This window comes from Acomys minous, assembly GCF_964271855.1.
Source record: "Acomys minous genome assembly, chromosome: 3".
Taxonomy (NCBI): Eukaryota; Metazoa; Chordata; class Mammalia; order Rodentia; family Muridae; genus Acomys; species Acomys minous.
Window position 1 is genome coordinate 81,468,017 of NC_140485.1, and position 26,637 is coordinate 81,494,653.

At 50.3% G+C, this 26,637-nt stretch overlaps 1 protein-coding gene across 1 annotated transcript; it reads right to left on the reverse strand.

Moving 5' to 3' along the window:
• Positions 1-104: 104 nt before the first annotated feature.
• On the reverse strand, positions 105-24,552 carry BPIFB4 (BPI fold containing family B member 4). The gene is made up of 16 exons (XM_084775871.1): positions 24,451-24,552; positions 23,444-23,506; positions 22,372-22,885; positions 21,398-21,502; positions 20,616-20,759; positions 18,243-18,306; positions 17,871-17,931; positions 16,881-16,972; positions 15,473-15,676; positions 13,636-13,689; positions 11,158-11,328; positions 7,787-7,854; positions 5,749-5,791; positions 3,836-3,899; positions 1,923-1,999; positions 105-148 (listed from the first exon to the last, which is right to left on the reverse strand). The coding sequence occupies exons 1-16, from the start codon at positions 24,548-24,550 to the stop codon at positions 125-127; spliced, it is 1,848 nt and encodes a 615-aa protein (XP_084631997.1). The 5' UTR covers positions 24,551-24,552; the 3' UTR covers positions 105-124.
• Between the last annotated feature and the right edge of the window lie 2,085 nt (positions 24,553-26,637).

A 26,637-nucleotide genomic window follows, 5' to 3' on the forward strand; every position in this document is an offset into this window, starting at 1 on the left:
AGAAGGGCGGGAGGGTTGAGAGGGGGCCTGTGGTGAAGGCTGAAGGAGCTTGGAACCAGGATGGTGTCCCGGCCAATCCTCTCTGAAGCTGGCTCTGACTTCTCACAGCGTCTGCCTCTGTCACTCATGTGCTCAGCACCAGAAGATCCTTCAGGGAAGAACAAGAACCAGGTGAGCAGGTGGGTGGCACTGGCTGCAGCCTTAGCTGCTTGCTTGCTATCTCATGGGATAAACAGGGTTGGGTGGCCTGTGGCCCACCTGTCTGGACCATTGCACTACCCCGCACAAGGGACTTCGGGCAATGTGGGGGACACTACTCTTTTTCCCCCTCATCTTCTTTTTCAACAAAATCAGAGAAGTGGGCCTATGCTTCTGTTAATATCCTTCCCAGATCCAGGACACATAACTGAAGGGTATTATACAACAAAATAAATAGCACAAAAATTGCAACCCAGAATAAAATGCCTATGTTGGGTGAAGCCATAAGTAACGGGAGGGGAGAGATGGCTGTTTCTTACATAAGAGTTCTGGTTAATAAGCATAAGAGGAATTACATATGCAGAAAACAGCAACAGGCAAACACGTGGAGATGACCACTGCTGACAGGAGCCAAAGTAAGTAGGGGTGAGGTGGGAAGCAGGACACATTGGCATCTGTGAGTTCCCTCACAAGGTATGTGTGAGTGTCAAAGGGACAGACAGTGGTTCCACAGTCAGGAAGCCTGGCAGGAACCAGGTAATGACAACCAGGCCGACTGGTCAGGAGAAGCCAAGTGGATACACTGTGTCCTGGCCAGTGACAGTGGGAGAGACAAGTCCAGGCCCACCACAAGGCAACATCAGCTCTGTCTAAGCTGAAGCCTTCTCCATAAACAGAAAATATCATGGTCGTGAAGGCAATGGTTTCCATGAGGTGACAGGACTCAAAGGGACAACACAATGCAATGTGGGACATCCCAGAGCAGACCCTAAGCTGTACAGAGGACCCTTGGGAAAGGTGGGGAGCCCTGCGCTGGTGCTCACTGTTTAGCTTTGGTCAGCAGGCTCCAATTACATACGGTGCTAAGATAAAGGGACGCTAAGAGAATAGCATTCTCGAAAGATCTGGTCTTAACTTTTTTTCCCAAGTTCTTCTGTAAATTTAAAATGATGTCAAAACAAAAAGATAAAATAAATGGCTAGATTCATATTTTTAAAAAAGGATGAGAAAAAAACATTACTGGAGGCTGCAAGGCCAGCCCTCCAGATCAGAAGCCTGATTGAGGTGGAAATTCTAGAAAGATCAGAATGAACACCAGCAAGCATCGATGGGATGACTTGAGTGCCCGCCTGAATGACACTTAGTCTGAACCTTTCCTACACTTTCTCACATGTCACGTGCTGAGCACACATGTCTACACAATGGAGCCAAAGCCCCTCAATTTCAAGGCAGCTGCCATCAGTTCAATGAATTTGTCAGTTACTTGAGGAGTGTGGGTCTCCGAAGGGCTGCAGGGGCCAGGTAGGATTGAACTGACTCCCAGATCCCTGTAATGTGTGGCACAAAGTAGGTGTTCAGTAAACCGTGCCACTCTTCAACTTGGCACACTTGGTACGTCCCAGCTGGAAGCAGCAGGCACAAGAGTTTTCAGGTTTGTACCTTTGTACCTTGTTTCCTCAGCCCTTCTCTTATGTTCTGAAGGGGAAGAATTTGAGCCCCAATCCCACTCAGTCCCCCCCCACTCCACCCCCTTCCTCTCTCCCCCTCTTTCTCTCTCTCTTTCTTAACTTCTCTCTCTCTCTCTCTCTCTCTCTCTCTCTCTCTCTCTCTCTCTCTCTCTCTCTCTCTCTCTCACACACACACACACACACACACACACACACACACACTTCCTGTCACAATGGGCATAACTGATGGCTACACCAGCCTTTGTCTCTCCTTACCTCTAACACGTCAATGTCGGCATTGCTGAAATCAATGTTGAGGATTTTGGGCAAAGGAACTCCAGAACCCAGTATAGCTGTAAGGGAGTCAGGGGGGCGGAGGGAGAGTCAGGTCAGGTGTGTGGTCCATGTGGACAAGAAGGGATAGCCTGGCCAAAAGCCATCAGCCTTTGCAAGACCGTAGCTCTCTTCTGCCTCTCTGCCTTTGCCCTTGCAATTGCTACCTAGAAGCCCAGGCTGTTTTCAGACATGCTATGTAGCTGAGGATGACCTTGAAGTTTTAATCCTCCTGCCTCCATCACCACCATTGCCAGTTTATGGTGCTGGGGTCTGAACCTAGGACTTCATACATACAGGAAGGCATTCTGTCAACTGAGCTACATCTCCCGCCCCTTCCTATGTACTCTGAGCCTCCCTCTCCTGAGACTTATACCCAAGTCTTGTCATCTACGCTGCTTCTTAGACCTTAGGCCAGTAACCCTGGGCAGCTGCTACTCCTGCCCCACTCCTGACTCCTGTCACCAGAAAAACAAGGACACATTAATTCTGCTTCTACGCCTGTCACACTTACCCATGTCAATTCCTTAGGGCCTATGTCCCTAGTATCAAAGAAGAGCAATATTTGCTGAGTGAAGAAACAGAGTGGTGCGAGTGGACCCCACCCACCCAGTATGTGACTGCTGTGGGGTGTTTGTTTGGTTTTAATGGTTTTAAAATGTCAAAAACAAAAAGAAGGAAGAGGGTGGGCTGGCTCAGCAGGTCAAGGGGCTTGCTGCACAAGCCTGGTGATGTGAGTTCAGTCCCCAGAACTCATATAAAGGAAAAGAGAGAGAACCAGCCTTACACAGTTGTCTTTTAAACTACACGCACACGCGCGCACGCACACGCACACACACATCTCCACATACATTGTGTAATCATAATGATGATGATGATAATTAATAATAGAAACTTTAAAAAGCAAAGACAGAGGCTACATAGATTTGCTGGTTGATGTTCTACAAAGAAGAAAGGAAAAGAAGAAAGCAGAGGAGAAGGTAGCTGGAGTTTGGGGTTAACTAAAGTTAGCCTTCTGGATGTCAGCAGGGCTAGCCAGTTGGGATGCTGGGAGCCTGCCCTACAAGGCTAATTACATCGTTTCCCAGTGGCCACAGAACTCTGTGTGTGTGTGTGTGTGTGTGTGTGTGTGTGTGTGTGTGTGTGTGTGTGTGTGCGCGCGCACGCGCGCGCGCGCACACTAGTGTTTTGTGGAAACTTTGGGAAGCATGGATCTAGTTAAATCTCTCAGTTTGAAGGTGACAAATTGCACTTGGGGAAGTTAAAAGGACTTGCCTCAAGAGTACCACACCAGGTCAAGAGTCTCCAGCCCTGGCCTACCCAGTGCTGACACTACCCTCTGTCTCTGCTAGATTTCTGTGACCCTTTCCTCTTAGATTGCTGTAGCACTTAAGGAGTCATGGGTGATCCTGAGGGTGCAGGAATGGAGAGAGAGTTTAAGAGGAGATACTAAATGTTCAGATGACCCATCTCTAGGTGGAGCCTTCTAAGACTTATTCTGTGTTTCAAAATTTTACACACAATTCTCACAGGAACCAGACAGACAAATGAAAAGATAGATGTTAAATTGGGCAGAGTGGCATCTACCTGTAATCCCAACAGGTAGGCAGACGAAGCAGAAGGACCACAAGCTTGTACCATACAGTGAGAGTCTGTCTCAAAACAATCTAAAAATAGCTCTTATTAATTTTTAAGCTTGAAGAGCATTTGACTTTAGAGGCTTCGTTCAATCTACTTGTAACGGAGTCCTCAGAAATGTTACTGTACAGTATAGCTATACGCTCCGTCCCAGGAAGCCAGCAGTCACTAGGTTTCCAGGCCACGTGCCCCGGAGAGTCATGGGCACCAACTCTTACCATTCATCGCGGGCATAAACGCTAGGTCAAAGATCTTCTCAACCAGCATCTCCAAGATGAAGACCTGAGGGAGAGGAACAAAGCTCAGGCAGGGCTGTGGCCGGCTCTGAAGGGCCCTGGGGGACCTAGAGTCCAATGTGAAGGCTTAGTGCTGCCTTAAGAGAACATCAGAGAGTCCAGCCGACAGCCCCTCAGTGCCCTCGATCCACATGCTCACAGTACACAGAGAGGAGGAGCATCAGACCAAAGCTGCCAGGAGGCAAGGGGAAAAGAAGGCTTAGCGCCTCCTCAGAAGGCTGGGGATCCATAGCTAGGCGCACAGCCCAGCCTAGCTGCCAGCAGCCTGTGGGAAGGCTTTGAATCTCTCTGTCCTCGAATTTCCTCAGCTGTGCAGTGGATATACCTGCAAGGACTCTGCGGGTTAGGAGGAGATCATTTCACCTGCCTGGCCTTCTGGTGATCAGTCACATAAGCAGGCCTGTGTGTCCATGAACCCTGCGTCTGCGGTATGCAATAAATATGCTTCAAAAACACTGGAAAACAGAGCTAAATGTAGGCTGAGGCAAGAAGAAGAGTGCCATGAGTTCAAGGCCAGCCTGAGCTAACAATATAAGTCTCTGTCTTAAAAAAAAAAAAAAAAAGAAAAGAAAAGAAAGAAAGAAAGAAAAGAGAAATGTGTTTTAGTTTTTTCTCTTCTTCATGAATCCTCTAAACAATACAGATAATAATCCCAATCCCTACTACATGGGGTGGTATGGAAAATCAGTGCAAACAATGTGTGTAATCGCCTGTCATAAGCTCTGCACAGGCCGAGTGTGGGCACCAGTGCCCAGTGCCCCTCCGTGGGTTTGCTGCCTATGATAGATCACCAAAGTCCCTGCGTTTACTGTTTTGAGGCTTGGGGTTTACTATCTGTCTAAGTCACAAGAAGGTTAAGAGGACTGAGTGAAAAAAAGCTATTCAAGGAAGAAAAGGCTAATCTTGAACTCCGCGCATAGCCATTGAAATCCTGAGGTGTGCTCCTCCTCCCCACCTGAAGCCCAAAGATTTCTCTTCTGGTTGGAGCTACGACAGGGCAGCTGTGATGCTGGGGCCAGGCTCTCTGCCTGAAACTGAGCTGATGACAACTACTTCACTGATGCAAAATTGGGGATTGAAGAAGCTCAAAAACAAGTGACAAAATGTCACAAAAGGTCTGTCTTTCTCAGCACGTGCAATACTCTCAACCAAGCCGGACCAAAACCAGTTAATTTTTGAGAGAGGTGCAGGGGGTAAGGGGAGAGTGACTTAGGTGGGGGACCAAGCAGTGAACAAAAAAATGGGGCCCAGTATCATTCCTTGACTCTTAGCACCTCAGATCTATGAGCCCTTAAGAGGCAGCACTCTAGGGTCAGAGATTTAGAATAGAAATTAATCCGAAGCTATCTCTTATTTGTAGAAGAAAAATGAAGGTTCAGCATGAATGGGCAATGTCACATGTAGGTCACATATAGCTCTCGCCCAAACTTCAAGAGGAGAGATGGGCCCCTAGCACCTGGTTGGCCTTGTGCCTCCTCGTTCTGAAGAAAGGGGACTCGGGTGAGGTCCCAAGGCATCAGCTAGAATGAACAGTGTCACTGCAGGTGAGCAGGAGCTGTGAGTTCATACCCTCTGTCTCTGTCTGTCTCTGTCTGTCTCTGTCTGTCTCTGTCTGTCTGTCTGTCTGTCTGTCTCTCTCTCTCTCTCTCTCTCTCTCTCTCTCTCTCTCTCTCTCTCTCTCTCTCTCTCTCTCTCTCTGAAGCCTCAGTCTCTGTTCATGAGAGGGGGTGACAGCAGCAATGCCAGTCCCCTGCAAATCCAAACCCTGCTGGGCTCAGCTAGGCTCAGAAGGTGTCGACCTCTCAGGAGGTCTTTTCTGATGCCCTAATACTTACATCAAAGTTGCCCACATTGGAGGTTCTGAGGTTGAGGCTCGTCCTGCAAAGGAAGAGTGTGGCTTTATTAAAAGCAGCTGTGACCCAGGACTCGTAAGCAGTCAGAAGCCTCTCCACCAGCATCCATGTGAAGACTCTCCCCCTAGAGGAACTGATGAGAGCAGCTCGCTCTCCTGTCTGGAGCACTAAGAATGTTTCAGACTCCCTTCTTGGTAGCCTGCTATCCTTCCTCTGAGTGCCACCAGGCCTCCCCATCCAGGGGACGTGGTCAAATCTGAGGCATCAGAGTACGTGTGAAAGTCAGACCCCACTCTCCACTCAACTGTGGAGAATGTCCTGTCCATTGGCTAGATCTGGGTAGGGGCTTGAAGTTTAAGGGGAAAATGGGAGGGAGGGAGGGAGGAGTGGGAGGATACAAGGGATGGGTTAACCATTGAGATGTAATATGAATAAATTAATAAAACAAAATTTAAAAAAAAAGAATGTTCCAGACACCATGCTAACAGACTGAAGTTATAGCTTTGCCACACATTAGCAGTGCAATCTTAGGAAAGCCACCCCTTTGTGCCTCGGTTTCCTCATCTGTAGAGAGGATGCCAGGATGAAATGAGGGATCCCTATGAAGCAGTTGGTACCATGTTTGACATGTAGCCAGTGCTCTGTGTAGACACTGACTACCTCTATCTCATTTAATCCTCTTAGTACCCCCAGCCCCAGGCCAAGGCTGCAGGGTCTTTCAGCTCAGCCACAGAGCTAGGGCTGGGTAACAGGAGTCATGTGAGCCAGTGTGCTCCACTCCTGCGGTACTCTGGAGAGGGAGGCCTGGGTGTGAGTTCACACTCCGCACTAGGAGTGCCCTTGTCTCACTGCACCCCACAGTCGTGCCTTGATGGACCCACAGGCTCTTCCAAGAGGCATAAGGCCTTTGTGGCTGCTCAACAGTAGGGTGCAGCATCCATCTGGGAAGACGGCAGCCTCCCAAGGAGAACACGTTCCAGGCTGCACATCCTGGGGTCAACACCCAGCCCTCTCCTCCCCACACCACCCAAAACCTTGACACTCTGCAAACTGTCCATGTCACTCTCCCCACTGGAAAGCCCTGCTCTTATATCCAAAAGACCCTGCTCTCCCCATGGCTGCTCTTCTCACCAGACATGGATGCCCATGCCCCTCCCCTGCCCCCAAGGCCATCCTAGGTGGCTGACTAGCAACACCCGTGACTGTCTTCCACTGCTGGACTTCCTAAACACTGAACACCAAGAGGAAAACTTACCCTGAGCTAAGTGTGACTGACAGTCCAAAGTAAGATCTTATTAATCTTGAAATGAGGGTGATACTTATTGGGTCAGTGGGATAGTAACACTGCAGTATTGGCTCAAGATTAACAGAGACACTTCCAGGACCTCCAGTGTCTGCACAAGAAGTAACCAATGGATGACAGTATTTTTCATGGATCTTGTGAGGCAGAGGATGTTGTTCCCATCTTCAGATGAGAAGACTGAGGCTCAGAGAAATCTGCTGGATGACGTCACACAGCCAGTCAGTGATCACATCTGGATCTGAATGGTATTGCTGCAGTCTACAGACAGTGCTCACCATTCAGGGCAGCAAGTACCTGGACCTGCACTAGATCCACTCTGTGTGGCCTTGAGTTAACACATCCACCTCTCTGAGCCCTAGTTTCTCATCTCTAAAACAATAGAAAGAAGGCCCTTATGTCACAGACCTTTGGGAAGGCCACAACACGTAGATAAAGGGCCAAGAGTAGTCTAGCAATTCATTGTCACCGGCACCATGGTGAGTCCTGAAGTGCTTCTTGGCAGCAGGTTCTCTTGGCTCTATTCCTGGCTTTAGCCCATAGTGGTCTCAGCATATAGGGCTATGGTCACTTCTGCAGCCCCTTGGATTTACCCGGCCCTGACAGCCACACAGATGACCTTGATCCCTGCCTGGTGTCCCTGCATGAGCCAACACCAGCTGTCTCAGGACAGAAGACACACTCTGAGGAGCAGAAACCCGCCACTGAGGACCCTCTTACTTGTCCAACTTGGCATCAATCATGAGTTTATCCCCTTCCACAGAAAATGAGGCCAAGAGGTCTGTGTCCTGGAGGGAGAGGAGAAAAAGCATCATTGCCATCATACACTGCTGACAGAGTGCTCATAGTGCCCAGTGGTGCCCCATTCACCCAAGCATGGAAGGTCACTCCTCTGTCAAAAGTCCTGGCCTCCTCATGAGCATGGGATGGCCAAGAGCGCCCCCAAACCCTTGGCTTGCATGCAGGAGTAAGCCAGCATCCAGTGCTGTTCTCACAGAAGTTTCTGTAAGGGTTGAGTGATTGTTTCTCAGAGATATTCCCAAGACCATCATTGTGGGTGTGACAAAATCTCCCAAGGTAACTTGGGGAAGGGACTTGAATACTATGAAACTTGCTGGGAATGAGCCCATTGGAGATGCAATTGGGCAGGGCACCTGCCAATCATAATTGCCCTGCCCCTTAAGAGAGGCATAAAATGTCCAGGTTCCTTCCCCTCTTCAAGCAGAAGCTTTGTTGAAAGAAAATTTCACATTCTAGCCCCAACTGCCTTCCCCTAATAAACAAAATAAAATAAAACAACATTATGGAAATTAGTGTCTGTTTCCAACAGATTGAGGGGACAGTGTTGGTAGACAGTGGTGGAGAAGAGCTAGGCCCCAGGTGCCTGTGTCAGGGATCTAAGCTTGCACTGGAAACCATCCTGAGGAGAGGGATTTGAATAGATGACAAAGGGTGGGGAAGTTATCCAGGCTCTAGGGGAGGGCATGTGCAAAGACCCCGAGCCAGGGAAGAGGAAAGTAGTATGTAGCAGAAGCCTGGACAACAAAGAGGTGAGGGGACTCTGAGACTGAGGTAGCATCATCTGGGCCAAACTAGACAAGGCTATGGGCCCAGGACTACAGTCTCAGTGATGGGTCACTATAGAGGGTCGTCAGCTGGCTCGGATAGCTGGGCTGTTGATGGAAATTCGCATGGTACATAGAACACGCACTCCCGTTCCCACCTCTCATCTGATGGCAGCCAGAAAGGAAGAAGCCCCCACCCCCACCCTGACCACACTGGCTTGTCATGCTTCATCCAAGAAAACCACCTTCCATCCTAGAAGTAGCTCATTGATCCTGGAGCTGCAGCACATGGAGCCAGAGCCTTGAGTGTCTGCCAGAGCCTCACTCAGAGGAGGGAGTGGCCCTTAGCGTATGTTTCCTTGCCACCTACTATGTGTTGGCCCTGTTCTGGACTCTGAGGATCTGATCGGAATGGGCTCAATCTCGGCCCAGAAATAAACTCACAAATGTCTATCAGGATGAGGCGTCAAGCCAGGGAGACATAGTATGGGAGGGCTGTTCTGTAGATGTGCTTTAGATGAGCGATGTGGGAGGAGCCTCTGAGAAGGTGGTGTTTGAACAGAAACCTGCAGGAGCAAGTGAGTGAGCCGTGCAGACATCAGGGGACAGCCCAAGCAAAGGCCCTATGGTTAGACCAGGCTTGACTTTTCTAAAGAGCATCAAGGAGCTGAAATGTGACCAAGCGACAACCTTGCAGGACTTTGGGGGACATTTTAAGGAGGCTGACTTCCCTCTGGGGCTTGAGGTAAGCAGGAGAGAAGGATGTTTTTTTTTTTTTAGTTTAAAGGATTCTTCTGAGAAGTCTTCCATAATATGGCAAAGTGATGAGGGTTCACAAGAATTTATCATACCTCAAGATAACTGGGAGGGAGACTTTCCAGTGTTTCCAGGGCACAGAGGAAGTGAGTGTGTGAGGTAGGTGATGGGTGTGTGAGTGGATGAGAGTATGAGCTGGTGAGTGTGTGAGCTGATGGGTGTGTGTGTGTGAGAGCTGATGAGTGTGTGAGCTGATGGGTATGTGATTGTGTGAGCTGATGAGTATGTGAGTGTGTGAGGTGATGGTGTGTGAGGTAGGTGATGGGTGTGTGACTGTGAGAGTATGAGCTGATGAGTGTGTGAGCTGATGGGTGTGTGTGTGTGTGTGTGTGTGTATGTGCACGTGCTGATGAGTGTGTGAGCTGATGGGTATGTGATTGTGTGAGCTAATGAGTATGTGAGTGTGTGAGCTAATAGGTGTGTGAGGTAGGTGATAGGTGTGTGAGTGTGTGAGAGTATGAGCTGATGAGTGTGTGAGCTGATGGGTGTGTGTGTGTGTGTGTGTGTGAGCTGATGAGTGTGTGAGTGCATGAGCTGATAGGTGTGTGAGGTAGGTGATAGGTGTGTGACTGTGAGAGTATGAGCTGATGAGTGTGTGAGCTGATGGGTGTGTGTGTGTGTGTGTGTGTGTGTGTGTGTGCTGATGGGTATGTGATTGTGTGAGCTAATAGGTGTGTGAGGTAGGTGATGGGTGTGTGACTGTTAGAGTATGAGCTGATGAGTGTGTGAGCTGATGGGTGTGTGTGTGAGAGAGAGAGAGAGAGAGAGAGAGAGAGAGAGAGAGAGAGAGAGAGCAAGAGAGAAAGAGAGAGCTGATGAGTGTGTGAATGCATGAACTGATAGGTGTGTGAGGTGGGTGATAGTTGTGTCAGTGTATGAGAGTATGGTCTGATGAGTGTGTAAGGTAAGTGATGGGTGTGTGAGTGTATAGGTTTGTGAACTGATAAGTGTTTGAGTGTACGAGAGTGTGAGCTAATGAGTGTGTGAGTTATGAGAGTGTGAGCTGGTGAGTATGTGAGTGTGTAAGTATGTGAACTGATGGGTGTGTGAGGGTATGAGAGTGTGAACTGGTGGGTATGTGAATGTGTGAGCTGATGGGTGTGTGAGTGTATCAGTGTGTGAGTTGAGGGGTGTGTGAGTGTATTGGTGTGTGAGTTGAGGGGTGTGTCAGGTAGGTGATGGAGTGTGAGCTGATGCTTGTGTGAGTGGATGGGTGTGCTGGTGGCCCTGGTTTTGTTACTACATGCAGTGAAACACTTTGCGCCCTGTGATACATCCAGTGATCAGGTACCAATGAAAATAATTGGTACTAAACAATTGTGTTTTGGTTTGTTAGTAGGCACCAAGGGCGAGGGGGTGGTTACCATGTGTTGTTTCTCTCTGCCTTGCCACCCTATGGAAGGTAGTGTCAGTGAGTATTACCTACGCTGTTTGTCTGTACACCTCAAGACGTTCATGGCATCGCCAAAGATGCTTAACCAAGCTTGCTAATGCCCAGCCACTCCTCAAGAAGAGGAAAAAGCCAAACCGGGAGCCACTAACCCAAAGTCACACAGCCAGAGTGGTAAAGGCTGGATGTGAGCCAGCTTCCCTTACCCCGAAGCTGGATAGCTCACCTCTTCTGGGATTGTGGGGATGGAAAGGGAACAGAGAGACCTTGTGGCTCTGTCTTGAGACTCAGCTGGGGGAACCTCATCCTCAGACACATACCACGTCGATGAGGCAGATGGTGGTCTCTACGTCATTGGGCTGGGAGACCACGACCTCAGAGGTGGCAAACACTTTCACCAGCGCCTTGTCCTTCTGCAGTGTCACAGTCGGGGGATTGGGCACCTGGATCCTGATGGTGAGTGGGCGGGACTCAGGGTACTGCTGGAACACCTGTGGGTGGCAGCAGACTCAGTGGGATGGGTAATCGGCAGTAGGTTTTTGTCAGCCAACCTCCAAACACAGAGTGGGCAGAGTGGAAGCAGGTTCCCTTACACGGGATGCCCACGCAGGCCAGGAAAAGGCACGGACCCGTTATAGAGTGGGGCAAGAGGCTGACCTCCCTAATACTCTCACAGGGGACCACCATACAAACTTCACGTCGCAAGACAGACAGAGCCTCAAGCTCAATGCCAGACACATGGAGATGCTCAGGACCTGGCTCAGAGGCAAGGGGGGTCTCCTGAAGCACTGACAGTCAAAATTTATTAATTCGATAACTGGGCCACTTTTTTGCTAGTCTGGAGGAGAAAGCGGAGGCCAGAGGCAACTGTTACAGCATACTGCCTGTAACCAGCAGGGGGCGCAGGGCCCTTTGCACCCTTCCTGGGATGTGAAGGAAGCCCCAGGCTGTCTCAAGGGACTGGCTGGGTCCCCTGAGTACTCCAGAAAGGACACTTGAACCGGCTTCTGCAGCTCAAATCCCCAAAGCTGGTTTGCTGAAGGGACAGCTCACCCAAAGACTGGTTTATCACAGTTGCTAAATATCCAGTTAATTTCATATAAAACCCCTTCTAAATATGAAATGCAGGCCCCGACTTTAAACAAATCCTTGGTCACTTTCAGAAGAAATGGGAAGCAACTGTTTTCTCAAGCACAATTTGCCTGTGGCTGGTGTGAGGGCAATTCTCCCTATGAAGACAGATCTTCATCTAGACAGAGGTGGGTTGATCGTCTTCTCTACGAACTCTTAATCCACACATAAATTCAGTAAATTCAGCCATTTAATTCATCCTCCAAAATCACCCTCAGACGCATGTCAACTACTCAGGCATTTGGCCAACTGGATTTTCATGAAGATGCTCAGGACGCTTCCCTAGAAGCGCTTGGCGTCCAAACTTCCCCACCAAAACAGGCAATGTCTCTGAGACCTAGCAAAGCAGAGACCCCAAGGCAGCGGGAACTATGTCCCCAGAGCATCAGGAACCCAGGAGGCCACCAGAGCCTGCATCAAGCTGCTCCCTGTGGCTCGAGCCATTTGCCACCTTGTCTAGCCTCAACTTCCGGGACCATCTTGAGCCATTTAAAGTCCTGTGTTCTTGTTGATGAACTCTGGCTCTGTGTGTGATCTCTCTGTGCCAGGCAAGAACCAGGTCTTTCTCTCAATGAAAAGGGGGGACTCTGGGACAGTCTGCTCGTGAGCTGTCTGAGTCAGTGCCAGTGTGCACAGGGAGTGGTCCTGTATCAGAGGTTCACCTTGACGGAGCGGCAGAGGCTTAGAACTAAGGGTGCCTCTGCTATTCAAATGCCAACCACACGAGGGCGGTAGCGATCACTTGCTGAGTTTTGTTGCCAATCTCTCCTGTCTCCCCTGAAGTAATAGGGCAGATGGAAAGAGATGGGAAATGGTACAGAGGGCTGTAAATAAGCATCCTCCACCCCTAGTGGCACCTCATACCCATAGAGTTCTTTGATGCCTGGGAACAAGCCAAGAAGTAGAGTTTGGAATAGAGAGGCCTTTGTTCTGCCTTTACACCACCCCTTGAAAGGGGATCTGTAAGTATCAGCAAGAACAGCTGTTAACATCTGCCAAATACCCACTCTGGGCCCTCATTTCCAGGTCAGAAAACAAAGGCTTAGACAGGTGATGTCATCAGCAGCTGAAACATGACCGGGACATACTTAGTCATGCCCTTTTCTAAACACCTGACAACTCCTCCGGAGCTGCCCTGTGCCTGTGTGTGCCCGGCCCTGGATGTCCCTCTACTCAGCATGGACAACCCTTCTTCTACAAAGAGGGAGAATAAACTCATAAATACTAAGGCGATTTCCAGAGTCACACAGAAGAAGGAGAGCATTTGTCTGGACTATGCAAGGACCTAAGTTCAAACTCCAGTACCTACATTGTCACCCAGCCCAGGAGTAGCCAGGCCATGGCAAGACTGTGCAGCTTGGTCCACCACCAGGGGTCAGGACCTGTCATCCTCAGCCCTTCTTGTGTCCCCTCACCAGGATCTGCCCTATCCTGAATGCCAGGGAGCCAGGTTAGAACCCTGCCCAAAAGTGGAGGCAAAGCCATTCCCCGGTTCATGGTTATCAGTGTCTACAGAGGCCTCCAGCCATGACTTCTGTTTTCTCTTAACCAAAGTGGAACCACTTAAAACTGCGGGGCACTAACTATGTATTCTAGGGACATGGAGCATTCTCCTCGGGACATAAAAGAAGCCAGAGACACGGGCATCATCGGGATTACTTACGTACCTTAGGAATCAAGGCCCCAAGTGTGGATGTGGTGAGGGGAGGGAGATCGTCAAACTGTGGGACAAAGACAAGGTCACGTGAGTCCTGAGGCAACGGCAGTGGCAATGGGGACAGACAGCTGCTGGTACACAGTGCACCCTAAAACAGACACATCCTTTGGAAAGCCCCCACACTCTACAAATAAATAGACTCCAGAGTGGCCACAGTGCTTTTGCATGGCTAAGTGGATGGGACCAGCCTCTTAGACTTTCTATCTACAAATATGGCTTGTTGTGTTCAAGGCAAGCCCAAACCTTTCTTCTATAGTACAATATAAAATCCTCTCTGTTATTTCCTTCATTTCTCCTTCATGTCTGCTCACTTCCTAAAACCTCAAGTGATGAAGGATGAAAGCCAGTGCCACATGTCAGAAGGAGGAAGAGAGAGTGGAGGGAGAGGGAAAGAAAGGGAGAGGGAGGGGGAGGGGGAGGGAGAGGGGAGGGAGAGGGAGAGGGAGAGGGAGAGGGAGAGAGAGAGAGAGAGAGAGAGAGAGAGAGAGAGAGAGAGAGAGAGAGAGAATGAAACTAACACAGCAGCTAAAACAAAGTCATTGTCTCCTACATAAGTACAGTCAGGGCAAGGGTCCTAGTCACATGTTCAAAAGGGACATTTAAAATTACAAGAGTTCTACCTACACTGGATGGACCTAAACAGATACTTTTTTCTCCACAGAATTACACATTTTCATGATTTGGGTCACTATTTTTTGAAGAATACCTCATTCTTAGAAGAAACTATGAAATTTATAGATCATAGTGCCATGTCTCAATGCCTAATATTTTCCAACATTTAGAGGATGGATAGATAGATAGATAGATAGATAGATAGATAGATAGATAGATAGACAGACTGAGAACTAATATATGGGTGCCTGAGTGGATAATAGATGATCAGATGGATGGATGGATGGATGGATGGATTGGATGGGGCTGGTAGATCGATGGGTTTGTGAATGGTTGGGTGGGAAGTGTATGGATAAATTGTGAGTGGAAGAGTGGATGGACAGTGGGTGGGTGGGTGAGTAAATGGGAAAATCAGGAGGAAGGTGTCTGGATGGGTAGATATGAAATGCATGTGGCGAATATTATCGGATAAACTGGGTAAAGCACATATAAGCATGACCGTCCTGCCCTGTAGCTGTTCTAGTCAGAAATCTTTTAGAGGAGATGGAGAGAGAGGCTTGTGGGTGCTTCTCTAGGGTGCTAGCATCTTGTCTTCATGCCTCTTTTGATTAATTGTGCATGCATGTTGGCAAACTGAAAGAATTCTAACTATTCATGTTAAGGGGCTTGTGTGTGAATATGGTATGCCTTTAATAAAGGGCTGAAATAAATCACACTCAACAGAGAGCAACAGCCTCCTCCTGGGACAAGGAGCAGCTTACTGCCATGTCTATAAGGCACATGAGAGGCTCTTCTAGATAATGGATGGGATGGGAAGGTGTTTGGGTGGGAGAATTGATGGATGGATGGATGGATGGATGGATGGATGGATGGATGGATGGGAGGACGGGTGGATGGATGGATGGGTGGATGGATGGGAGGACGGGTGGATGGATGGATGGATGGATAAGTAGGTGGGTGGGTAGATGGGTGGATGGATGGATGGATGGTTGGGTGGATGGATGGGTGGATGGGTGGATGAGTGGGGTAGCTGGGTGAGTGAGTGAGTGGATCATCATCTTTTGAGCTAACTGGAGTATGGGATAAAAGGCAGGGCCAGCTTCAGTCCTCCCTCTAAATCATGGACTAGGAAGAACCCCAAGGCAGCCACTCACTGACCTGTTAGGTGGACTCACCATGCCATCAGTGATGTCGATGTCCAGTGCGCCTTGCTTCTGCAGCATGGTCAGCACGGAACTCAGGAAATTGGCTGAGATGGCCAGCTGGGAGTTGGTGTTGTCACCCATGGGGGGTAGTTCTGGCATCGATGGCCTGGGCACCACAGCTGGACGCCCCAGGGGGTAGTCAACGAGGTCACCTCCTGCCTCCCCGACTAGAGTCTGAGGAGCACAGGAAGAGGGAGGGAAGAAAAGGAGGCTGGAGGCTGGAAAGAGGTGTCTGGACAGTCAGTCCTCTTGGTTGCACCCATGATTCTAAGCTACTTTTATGGACAGACTTCCCTCTGCTTGACGGGGAAGCGGGTCATGGCAGTTCCTGCTTCATGATCAGGTACACACAACCACACAATTACAATCACACGCGGGCATGCACACACCCACATGCATGCACACATACACTATGGCACGGATCCAGGGCCTCAGCCCATCACAGTGAGCCTGCACCCCGCACCTTCCCCCACTCGTTAATTCTTGCATTCCTCTCATTAGACAAGTCTTGGTCTGTAATTGCCTATTTGCTTAAAGGATTCTCATGGCTTCTCCTGCAATGGGCCAGAAAGCCCTGTAAAGCAGAGACTTTGTTCTGTTTCCTGCTTCGCCTTCAGCACCTGGCCCAGGCTCGGCAGCACATCTCTCCAATGGACACGTGTGTCTGTGCACATGCTATAGTACAACAATGTGGCACGGGCATGTACCTACATCTCTGTGCCAAAGGCTCAGGGGAACACCATGTCCATGTGGCCCGGGCCCGGCCTGCCTGCACAGGTGTCCGTGCACAGTGAATGCCAGAGCCATGGGGACCTGAAGGACCCGCTCATCCCAGCTCACAAGATCCAACCTCCCAACTTCACCTTCAGTGAAGTCACATTTCTCAGGTTGGTGCCGGCCACCATGGGAGTGTTTGTGCTATGGAAGCAACAAAACACCACCAACCAGAACTTTTGAAAAACTCATTAAGAAAGAACCTGTTGTTCTTTCTGTATTAGCATACTAATGGCCTGTGTTTTTCCCCCTCAGATCCAAGCTCCCAGCTGCAGCTGCCAACACTAGCAGCTGGGTGCCTAGGTTCAGAACCCAAGCATACAATCACTAGCTGTGTGTCCTTAATAACGGAGCACCCTCTCTCTCTGTGCCAGAAGAACACATCTCACATTGCAATGCTAAGAGCAGACTGAGCTCCTCAGTGAGAAGTGCTCACGTGGACGGGCCTGGCTCACAGTAAGCGCTGAGTGGTGTGTGATGGTGCTTTCCATCTCTGTCCTAGAAGGTCCCTAATCCACAAAGGGTCCTGTTCAGATGCTGTTCTGTCTGTGTGTGTGTGTGTGTGTGTGTGTGTGTGTGTGTGCATTTCCAGTTTATCACTTACATTAAGGTCCAACTCGAGGAATTCCCCAGTCACCAGTGGGAGGCTGGAGAAAGTGTACTGCACACTCCCAAGTATCCCCAGAGGCACCAGAGCTGTGGGCAAAGGAGAGGGTCACGTTATGGTCCCTTCCCAGGCAAGCTTACCTCCAGTGCACCCATGCATTTGGATGTGACAGAGGATGGAGTGTGGACCAAGGCTCATGCTTCTACAGAGCGCCAGCTCTGTCCCAACCCCAGCTCTGCCTCGTCCTAGCTGTGTGACCACAGGTAAGTCTCTGCACTTTTCTGGAGCTCACTTCCTCCTTTGTAAAGTGGTTTTGATGTCACCTTTCGGATTCTGTAGCAGAGTTGGGAGATAGGTCCCAGTGCTGAGGAACCTTGTAGGCTGTGAAGCACGTACACCGGGGAATGCTTGAAGGCTGCACCATGTGCTCCTCGGTTGGATCTACATTCCCCTGGCTGCTTGGAATAAACACATTGTCTTCTGCACCTTCTTTCACCATCTTGGAAAATCATCCTCCAACTGCCTAGTGTCCCAGAGACGTGGGCTCCATAGCAAACAGGGCTGCATTATGTGGCTGCGGAAAGCTAAGCACTGAAACCCTGTGGGTCTGCCATGTGAGAGAAGATGCTACAAGACTGCCGTGCTTTCAAAAACAATTATTTCAGGAATCTAGGACTGCTGGTAGCACTGCAGCCTGGTCCTGAGGGGTCTGTTCGGTGTCTACACTGCCTCCTTTTAAAGAATAAGGACTTTTTCTGATTCCAAAACTGCCAAGGCAGAGCCATGCTTCCATCCTGGATTCCGACTGTTGGCTAGACCTCCCAGGCCCCTAGGTTTCCCATGGCAACCGCTGTATCCACTGAGGAAGGCCTGATTCTTCTTGTGGAAGCTCTGGGGCTTGCAATGACTGCCCACCACCCCGGCCCTCCTCCCAGCCGCCGCGGTGTCCCTGGGACATTGGCCACATTGCAAAGAGGGAATACTTACAGTCCACGAGACCCAGCTGGTCATTGACAAGACCCAAAACCACATCCACGATGGGGCAGAGCTGTGGAGAGAGACACCAGAGGGCTCAGGAGGTATGGCAGCTGGGGAGCAATGGGCACCCACAGCAGAAGCCCCGGGTTGTGTGAATGATTTGACTGTTCTCTGTGGGCCCAGTCTTCACCACAAGCCATGGAAGGGCCCCACCTTTAAGATGGGAAACAAACCCAGAGCTGTGGGTACTCATGCCGAGCCTTCCATTTTGCCACTCAACTGTCCCAACCAACATGAACACACCAGCTCTGGCCCTTTCCCACCCACTGGGTCACATGTCTGAGACACCCTGGAGACACAATCCCTCCCACCCATCCTTACCAGGTCGGGGAGGACATTGGCCAGCACTCGGTTCACTAAGTTATCCACCAAGTTGGGGAGGAGCCTACAGAAGAGGGACAGGGTAAGGACAGACTCACGGATATGGAGGGCTCTGGACTGTCCATCCACACCATTGCCTGCCTCCAGCTCTGAAAATTGAGATCCCCTGAGCCCTAGACAGTGGCCCTGGACAGAGAGCTCTCCCTCAGGCCTGCCCACATAGGCCAACAACAAACTTCCTTCCCTCCCTCCTCCCTGCCTCCTTCTCCTCTTCTTTCTCTCTTCCTCCTTTTCTTCTGTTCTCTCTTTAACCTCTCTTCTCTTCCCCTTGATCCCTTTCCCTTCTTCCTTCCTTCCATCCTTACTTTTCTCTTCCTTCCTCCCTTCCTTCTTTTCACAAACCAAAGATGTCAGGGCTCTGTCATGTCAGAGAGTCTGGGACATGCCAGATTCCCAGCTGCCCAGACCTTCCCTCCAGCTCCTGTGATCTTCTGCAAAGCTATTGGCTTGTCACTTTTCTAAGAGGGCAAATAAATTCACTACTTTACCTAAGCTCAAGGTATGGCATCTAGAACATTCCATGTGCTCAGAAAAAAATTAATGGGTGGGACAGGATAAATGTAGCTAAGAAAATATGCCCATTAGGCTCACACTCAAGGACAGGTAAGTAGGGTTGAAGAGCTTGCGTGGTGAGAGCAGAAAGGAGGCCAGAGACCTGACCAGGGTGGGTCATCATAGCTCACCTGAATTCCAGCTGATGAAGGTCAGAGACAGGTCATGCACACAGATGATGCACAGATGACAGGCAGACAGACAGACAGACAGACTGACTGACTGACAGACAGACAGACACAAAGTCTCCTTGGTCGGCCCGCTCCTTAACAGCACTCCTGTTCACCCCTCACACTGTGCCTGGACCCTTCCCCCACAGAGAGCTAACTGCCCCTTCTCTGCCAGGCTGTGGAGCAGCATCCTGGAGGAGAAGGCAGCTTGGACACTTCCCCGAGGCTTGCTGTGCATGCCCCTTGGTTCTCTTTGTAAATGGATTCACCTTAATGGGGCTGATCTTGTCCTGGTTCTCCTGGGGTCAGTGGGAATGTGCATGAAGGCACACACAGGTGCATGTGTACTGGTGTGTTGGAGGTAGTGTGCCACGGATCTACATATATCTCATTATAGGAAGTGATGAGATTCATCAGGTCTCCTATAAAATGGCATATATAGGCAGCTATAGACAGTGTCCTGGAAGCTGATGGGTGAAACGGGGTGGACAAATGAATGACAACTCATCCAGGAATAGCACGTAGCTCTAAGAAATTGGACAAGGACACTTCAGTGTTTGGGTGCACAAAAGTCTCCCAGTTAAGTAAAAGGAAAGATCAAGGTGACACAGGCTTTAGCACAGAAGCCTGTTTGCATGAAGGCGTGGGGTTGTGGAGCCACCCTGGTGCCTGCCCTGGGGTGACTCAAGGAAGCAGAAGGAGAACTACAGTGAGTAGCCATGGCCGATTTTGTCTGCACCTCTGTCATTGGATAGAAGTGAATGGAAAGGTCTGGGAAGATGTGTGGTTTGGACCCTGGAGCCTTGTTGTCTCTGTCCCTGGTCATCCTGAAGCACAGAGAGAAAAACTACTTGAAGCAAGAGCTTGGAATTCTGGTTCCACAGTGAATCTCACGCCTGGAGTCCACATGAGACGAGGGCCGGGGTGATGGGCCAAAGGACTAACAAGACAAGAGATATGCCCCCAAGAGACACACCCCCAAGGCTGAAAGGGAGTGAACAGGCCGACTCTGTGCTCTGAGCTGTCATGAGTGTGCCCTCATCCAAGATCTCCCAGACCTGGGGACAACATGCTGGCCAATACATGGATGCCCGACAGCTTCTGGACAAAGGATAGGGGCTTAGTCACTTTATAGAGGAGACAGAAAAATCTCTCACCCATATCCCCAATCAGGGGTACGTTGACTATAACCAAATGAGAAATTCCTCTATGGGTTAGGACACTCATGGACACATGAGCCCTCTCAGATATATTTTCATAAACCCTGACAGCATGCCAGATTCTGTACCAATTACCTCTGTTCCCAAACACAGAATTTACCCTATTCCCCAGATGCAGAATCTGGGGCTCAGAGGGCAACAGAGTTGTTGAGGGTCACACAGCAAGGAGCAGCAGAACTGAGATTTGAATCTGAGATGGTCTCTCCAAGGCACAACTCTTGAATTACCACCAAGAAGAGGCCAGGCCCCAGCTGGAGCAACAGTGAACTGGCTCAGTATGTGTGGCCTCTGTGTGGGATCATTTTATTTCCTAGGATGGGTGACTGTAGTCCTCTGCAGCCCTTCCCTGTCCCTCTCCACCTCTCACTCACCCCCGGAGCAGTTTGACTTTGATGCCTCCCAGGAGGGTGTCGCAGCGTTCAATGACCAGCCGCGGGTAGCCCGTGCGGTCCATGGTCAGCCGAACTTTGGCCGTGATGTTTACTTCCACTGCAATATCCAGGAAGCCAATGAGGCTGGAAGAGACCAAGTAACCAATGAGACCATGAGCCACTCTCACCACCAGATGTCTCAGTCTTGTGCAGCCCGCCAGGCAACTGTCCCCTCAAATCTTAGCACCGATTCTTCCTGACATCATGCCCAGGGGCTCCAGACCAAGCGCTATCCCACTGCCTCAAGGCATCATAACAAATCTCCCTCACCCTCAGCCAATGAGAATTTTAAAGTGTCAGAACAGGGCTTGGTACAAAATCTTGCTTGTTAGCTAACCATCCTGACTTTGTAGATATGACCTCACCCCACCTCAAGACAGTGAGGCCCACTCTCCAAGGTCCACATAGTGGATGACTGGGAAAGCAGTCTGCCTATGCTCCCCGCCAACCAGAAGCCATGTGGCCTTCATACCCTAGGCAAGTGAATGCAGGAAGACTCTGCAGCATTAGGAGACTTGTCTAAGTATTAGAATCTAGGCTACTCCCTACCAGTAGCCTCCCAGATCCTAAAGGCCACCCTGGGCTGCCTTGCCTGCTGAAGGGACCACTACGGGCTGACTTGGAGTTCAGACACTTGGGTCCACCTGCTCCTCCACCATGATGGATGTAGCATCCACATGAGAAGAGGTAGCTTGCGCAAGCTCTCCTCTGAGGGGACTCACCTCTTTCCATTGATGGCCACACGGGTATACAAGCTCAGGTAGACACCCACACCAGGCAGAAGCCTCACAGACACCCGGGGAAGCGTGAGCTCCACAATACGCAGCCTGCAGGCAGTCAAGAGAGGTGAGCTAGCAACTGCTGCCACCCATTGCCGCAGAGGACCCTCCCTCATTCCTTCTCTACTCCCCACACTCTGTCCTCCTACCACAGAGATAACTGAGGTCCATGCACAAAACACAGACAAGTGCAAGGCAGAAAGCCTCATGACCCACCACCTGCCGGAGCATCTGTTTGCATACCTGTGCCTTTGAATCTTTAGCAAAGACACTGCCCCTGGCCAGATCTTCCCTGTACTCCTCAGACTTCAGCCAGGTTACTCCTTGGATGAAGCCACCTGCCATGAACCCCCCCCCCAGGCTGGTGACTCCCTCATTCTGTGCGTTCTTGATCACAGCAACTCCTGCGAGCCCTTGTGACTGTGTGACTGAGTCCAGACTCTTTCTCCAAGCCCATTCACCCCGCCAGCCAGCAAGCTCCTGGGAACTGGCGTGTTTCTGTCTCCTGGCCAAGTGTCCTAGGCCAAGGTCATAAGAGTTCAGTATATTTCTTGGTAAGTGACTATGGCAGGGAACCTGGACATGGCTTGAATTGTAATACATAACTATAAATAATAATTCTAATGTACTTCATTATGAGATTATAAGCATATGGTATACTATATATGTCACATAGTTTTAAAACCTTGGCTTCTTGTTTTTCTTCATAAATTGAGTTACTCTGATCATTCTACATAACAGTAAGTTGAAAGACTGAGAGATGAAAAGAATGTCCTAATGTCGTACCCAAATAAAAGAGTCAATACTGGCTTCTTGAATGTGAACACTGCAAACTGTGTAACTTGGACCTGTCAAGATGTCCAGTCCTAACATCTCATACACCTTGCCCGTTCATGGCTCACCTGTCAGTTCCTTACCCAGTGATGCCTTGTACGGTGCTCAGGATGCCTCCTTCACCCAGCACACCAAGCACACCGCCTCCTCCGAGGAGCCCTCCATCTCCAAGAAGACCACCTCCTCCTAGCAAGCCCCCTTGGCCTGCCAGAATGCCTTCATTTGCCAGTATGCCTCCAGTGCCCAGCAGGCCTCCAGGGCCCAGGGCCCCAGTGGCCACACCAGCTGGGATCTCTCCAGGCCTCAGCTCGCGCCGGTGGAGCCTGCCCACCAAGGATGAATCTGTTGCAGACCTGTACCGCCCAGAGCCACGGTGGTAGGCCTGGTCTGCAGGACGGTAGTCTTCATGTCGTAGGTCCCTAAGGCTCCCATCAGGGTCCAGGATCTCCCCATAGCGGTATTTGCCCCCCAGCTGAGCAGTGTTGTCGTTCGTCTTAATGTAACCATATTTGTAATTGCCACCAAGCTGTTTGCCATTGGTGTATTTTGGGGGAGGCTCTCGGACATGGAAGTCGTTGTAGGGGACACCACCGACACCTCGGGGGAATTCAGCTTGTCTGTAGTCATCGTAGTGGTGCCTACCACCACCCAGTAGCCCCCCACCATGGCTACCGCCACCCAACAGGCCCCCACTACCCCCCAGCAGACCCCCACCATGGCTACTACCGCCACCCAGCAGGCCCCCACTACCCCCCAGCAGACCCCCACCATGGCTACTACCACCACCCAGCAGGCCCCCACTACCCCCCAGCAGACCCCCACCATGGCTACTACCACCACCCAGCAGGCCCCCACTACCCCCCAGCAGACCCCCACCATGGCTACTACCGCCACCCAGCAGGCCCCCACTACCCCCCAGCAGACCCCCACCATGGCTACTACCACCACCCAGCAGGCCCCCACTACCCCCCAGCAGCCCCCCACCACTGCTACCTCCGCCACCCAATAGGCCTCCACCCAGCAGGTCACCACCACCTCCTCCACTCCCACCACCAAGCAAGCCCCCCAGGAGACCTCCTCCCCCACTACTGCTCCCTCCACTTCCACCAAGCAGCCCACCCAAGAAGGGCCCTCCACCATCACCACGGGCTTTACCCACGGGCACCTCCCTCAGGGCAGAGCGGAAGGCGTCACTCTTCTGAATTGTGCCTGAGATAGCTGTGGAGAGGCACAAGTGTCAGCCAGGGGGCTCCCCTTCCCAGTCCCCAAGCACCACCTCAGAGCATCACCCTGCTTGTGGAGCCTCATCCCACCACCATCATCACCACTCTGGGAAGAAAAAAAAAAGGCAGCAATAGATCAAGAAGACAGACAGCACCCTGTAGGCCAATGTCCTGGATGTGACTGCCATCCCTTTAGCTAGATTCCCACATAACCGGGCTACACCCTGGTGGGCTCTCTCTCTCTCTCTCTCTCTCTCTCTCTCTCTCTCTCTCTCTCTCTCTCTCTCTCTCTCTCTCTCTCTCTCTCTCCTTCCTGAGTATCCCTCACTTCATGGCTTGATAAAGTCTACTTTCTCATGGATTATGAATTCCTGGGGAACCAGGCAACGCCAGAATAATGGCCTCCATTTGATGGAATGAAGACACCAAAAGCTGAGAGGCTCTCAGATCAGTCCATAGGAAGTCATCTGGTAGCATCCTCACTGGAGCCCTGGGCAGGGGCGGCATCGGGGATGGGGGAGGGACACAAAAGGTCCTTATTTCTCAGGGTACAGAGTAAGGACTTGAGGTCCAGAGGTACCTATACCTGAACTTCTGTGCCCAAGGGGCCACATGATTCTCCACAGGTTATCCCATTCAGCCCTCCTGGAAGTGGGCATGGCTCCACCCACTTTTCAGGTGAGGAAACTGAGACTCAGGTTTTGAATCCCAGGAAGGTTGGCTCCAGGACCCACATTCTTAATCTCTGCTATCTATTGTCTGGAGAGAATGAGCTGGTGCGTAGGAAATGGCTCCGAGAGAAAAGAGAAGCTATGGCCCAAAGGGGAGAGGTCAACCAGCCACTAACCATGGGGTATGTTAGCAGGTACTGAAGGTGAGTTAGCTCACTTCCTCTGCCCCTCCCATGCCACTCATGACCCCCATGGGGGCTAGACTCACCATCGCCCAGCACATCTTTTGTAATTCTGAGGACTGTGGTTGGTCCTTGGCCACACACAGCTGCCACAGACAGAGCAGCCACACACCACGCAGTCCACATACTGATGTCGCTTTCCTGCTGAGACAATGTGTGTCACCACTCTGAATATCCTCCCATCCATCCATCCTTTATCCACTCGCACATTCATCCATCTGTACTGATATCTGTCGGCCCACCTACCCATCCATCCATCTGTCCACCCATCCACCCACCAATCCATCTATCTACTCAGCTGTCTATCCTACCCATTCCCTCATCCATTGGTTCGCTTATCAATCCACCCACCCACCCTTCCATCATCCACCTGTCCTCCTTTTCATCCATCCATCCATCCAGCTCTGGACAGCAAGCAGAGACACGCACCCTCAGCCTAGAAGTCATAACAGAATTCCAAGACCCAAAGACAGGAAACTGATAGAAGTCACGCAGTAGGACATGAGCCAGAGTTCCTGATACTGCTTTAAACGTTTTCAAGTAAAAATTAATCCAGTGACAAAAGCACTCATTCAACAAAGGATCCCAGAGCATGGAGATCTATTGCTCAAGATGGAATTTACTAATTGAGCTGGGGGGGGGGGGGGCGGGGGCGGCAGCAGGGATGGGAATTCCAACAAGAGTAGCACACTGGCAGCTAGCAACTCGGTGTGGCGCTCCAACATCTACACATCCACTCACGTACCTACCCACTCATTCACTCGTCCTTCCACGCATCCTTCTCCTCCTATCCAGGCATCCTTCCAGCACTCTACCCATCTCCATGTCTCCCCATTATCAAGTACTAAGTTGTATATCCGTCCGCCAATCCATCCTCCAACTCACCCACCCTCCTGTTCTTCCATCTGTTCATCCCTCTATCCATCCACGCACTAATCCATACTCCTACCCACTCTCACATCTATTTGCTCATACATTTATTCCTACATCTTCATTCTCATCCACCCACCCACTTTCCTATCTATCTGCTGTCTAAGCCGCTAGGCTATCCCATCACATAGCCACCTATCCATTAATCTAGTGCTTCTCAACCTTCCTAATACTATGACCCTTTAACACAGTTCTTTATGTTGTGGTGACCACCCCTCCCCGCCCCCCCCCCCCGCACAGCCCAAAAAATTATTCTTGTTGCCGCTCATAACTGTAACTTTTTCTATTGCTATGAATCATAATGTAAATATTTTTGGAGACAGAGGAAGTTTAACAAGGAGTTCATGACTCATGGGATGCAATCTACGCATCCATTAACCCATCCATTGATCAATCCATCATTAATCTGTCTGTCCATCCATCCATTAACTCATCCACCATGCATTAATCCATCCATCCTTCCCCTCATCAACACATCCATCAATATGCTGTCCTGTACTTCCAGTCTTTCCTCCCTTAGAGCAGTGGGGTCCACACCCTATGCTGAAGACCATGGCTCTGGGTCAGAGCTATCCCGGTTCTGGTCCTTAGACAAAAGACTCTGCCCTTTTGGACCTCTAATCCACAACCACAAAAGTGAGGTATCTAAGCCATGCAAGAGGTGCTTAATAAAGGGCAATTGTTCTTATTTTAGGACAGCCACCTCAGAGCCCTAAGACATGAGGGGCATCCTGAGATGGGGTGATGCCTGATTTGGGCTCAGCTGATTGGCTTCCAGGAAACTTAGGCTGCCTCCACGCCCTTGCCTCCTTCACCTACTCTCATCCTCCCAGACTACTCACTCATCTGCCTCAGAGTACCAGCACACAACACTCTTCCGTTGTTAGCGTCAACTCCTTCTACTTAGGCATTCTCATCTCTTTAACTTGTTCCCACCATGCTTGAGTTTCACAAAACTTCTGAGCTCCATATGCCCATCTCACCCATCTCATGCCAGGAGTTTGGGCGACCCTCATTTATACTAGAATATTCAAAAAAAATGATATGTCCAAGATTTCTTCTCTGGCTTCCTCACCTCATCCTGACCACATGCCTAAAGAATCCTGCATTAAAAAAAAATTTTTTTAAATAAAGAAAAATAAAATCCTTTCATTTAAAAAAAAAGTGGGGAGTAATAGATACATTTCCAGAATTATCAAACAACAGGAAAGCAGCACAGAGGGCCCCGCCCTGGGAATGCTGGGCACAGCCTTTGCATACATATTCATGTCCTGATTTGGGTC

Coding starts and splice junctions, on each gene's coding strand:
- BPIFB4 (XM_084775871.1), bottom strand. CDS start 24,550: ATGTGGACTGCGTGGTGTGTGGCTGCTCTGTCTGTGGCAGCTGTGTGT. Junction 18,307..20,615: donor AAAGTCAAACTGCTCCGGGG/GTGAGTGAGAGG, acceptor CCTCTTCTGTAG/GCTCCTCCCCAACTTGGTGG. Junction 5,792..7,786: donor ATTGATGCCAAGTTGGACAA/GTAAGAGGGTCC, acceptor CTTCCTTTGCAG/GACGAGCCTCAACCTCAGAA.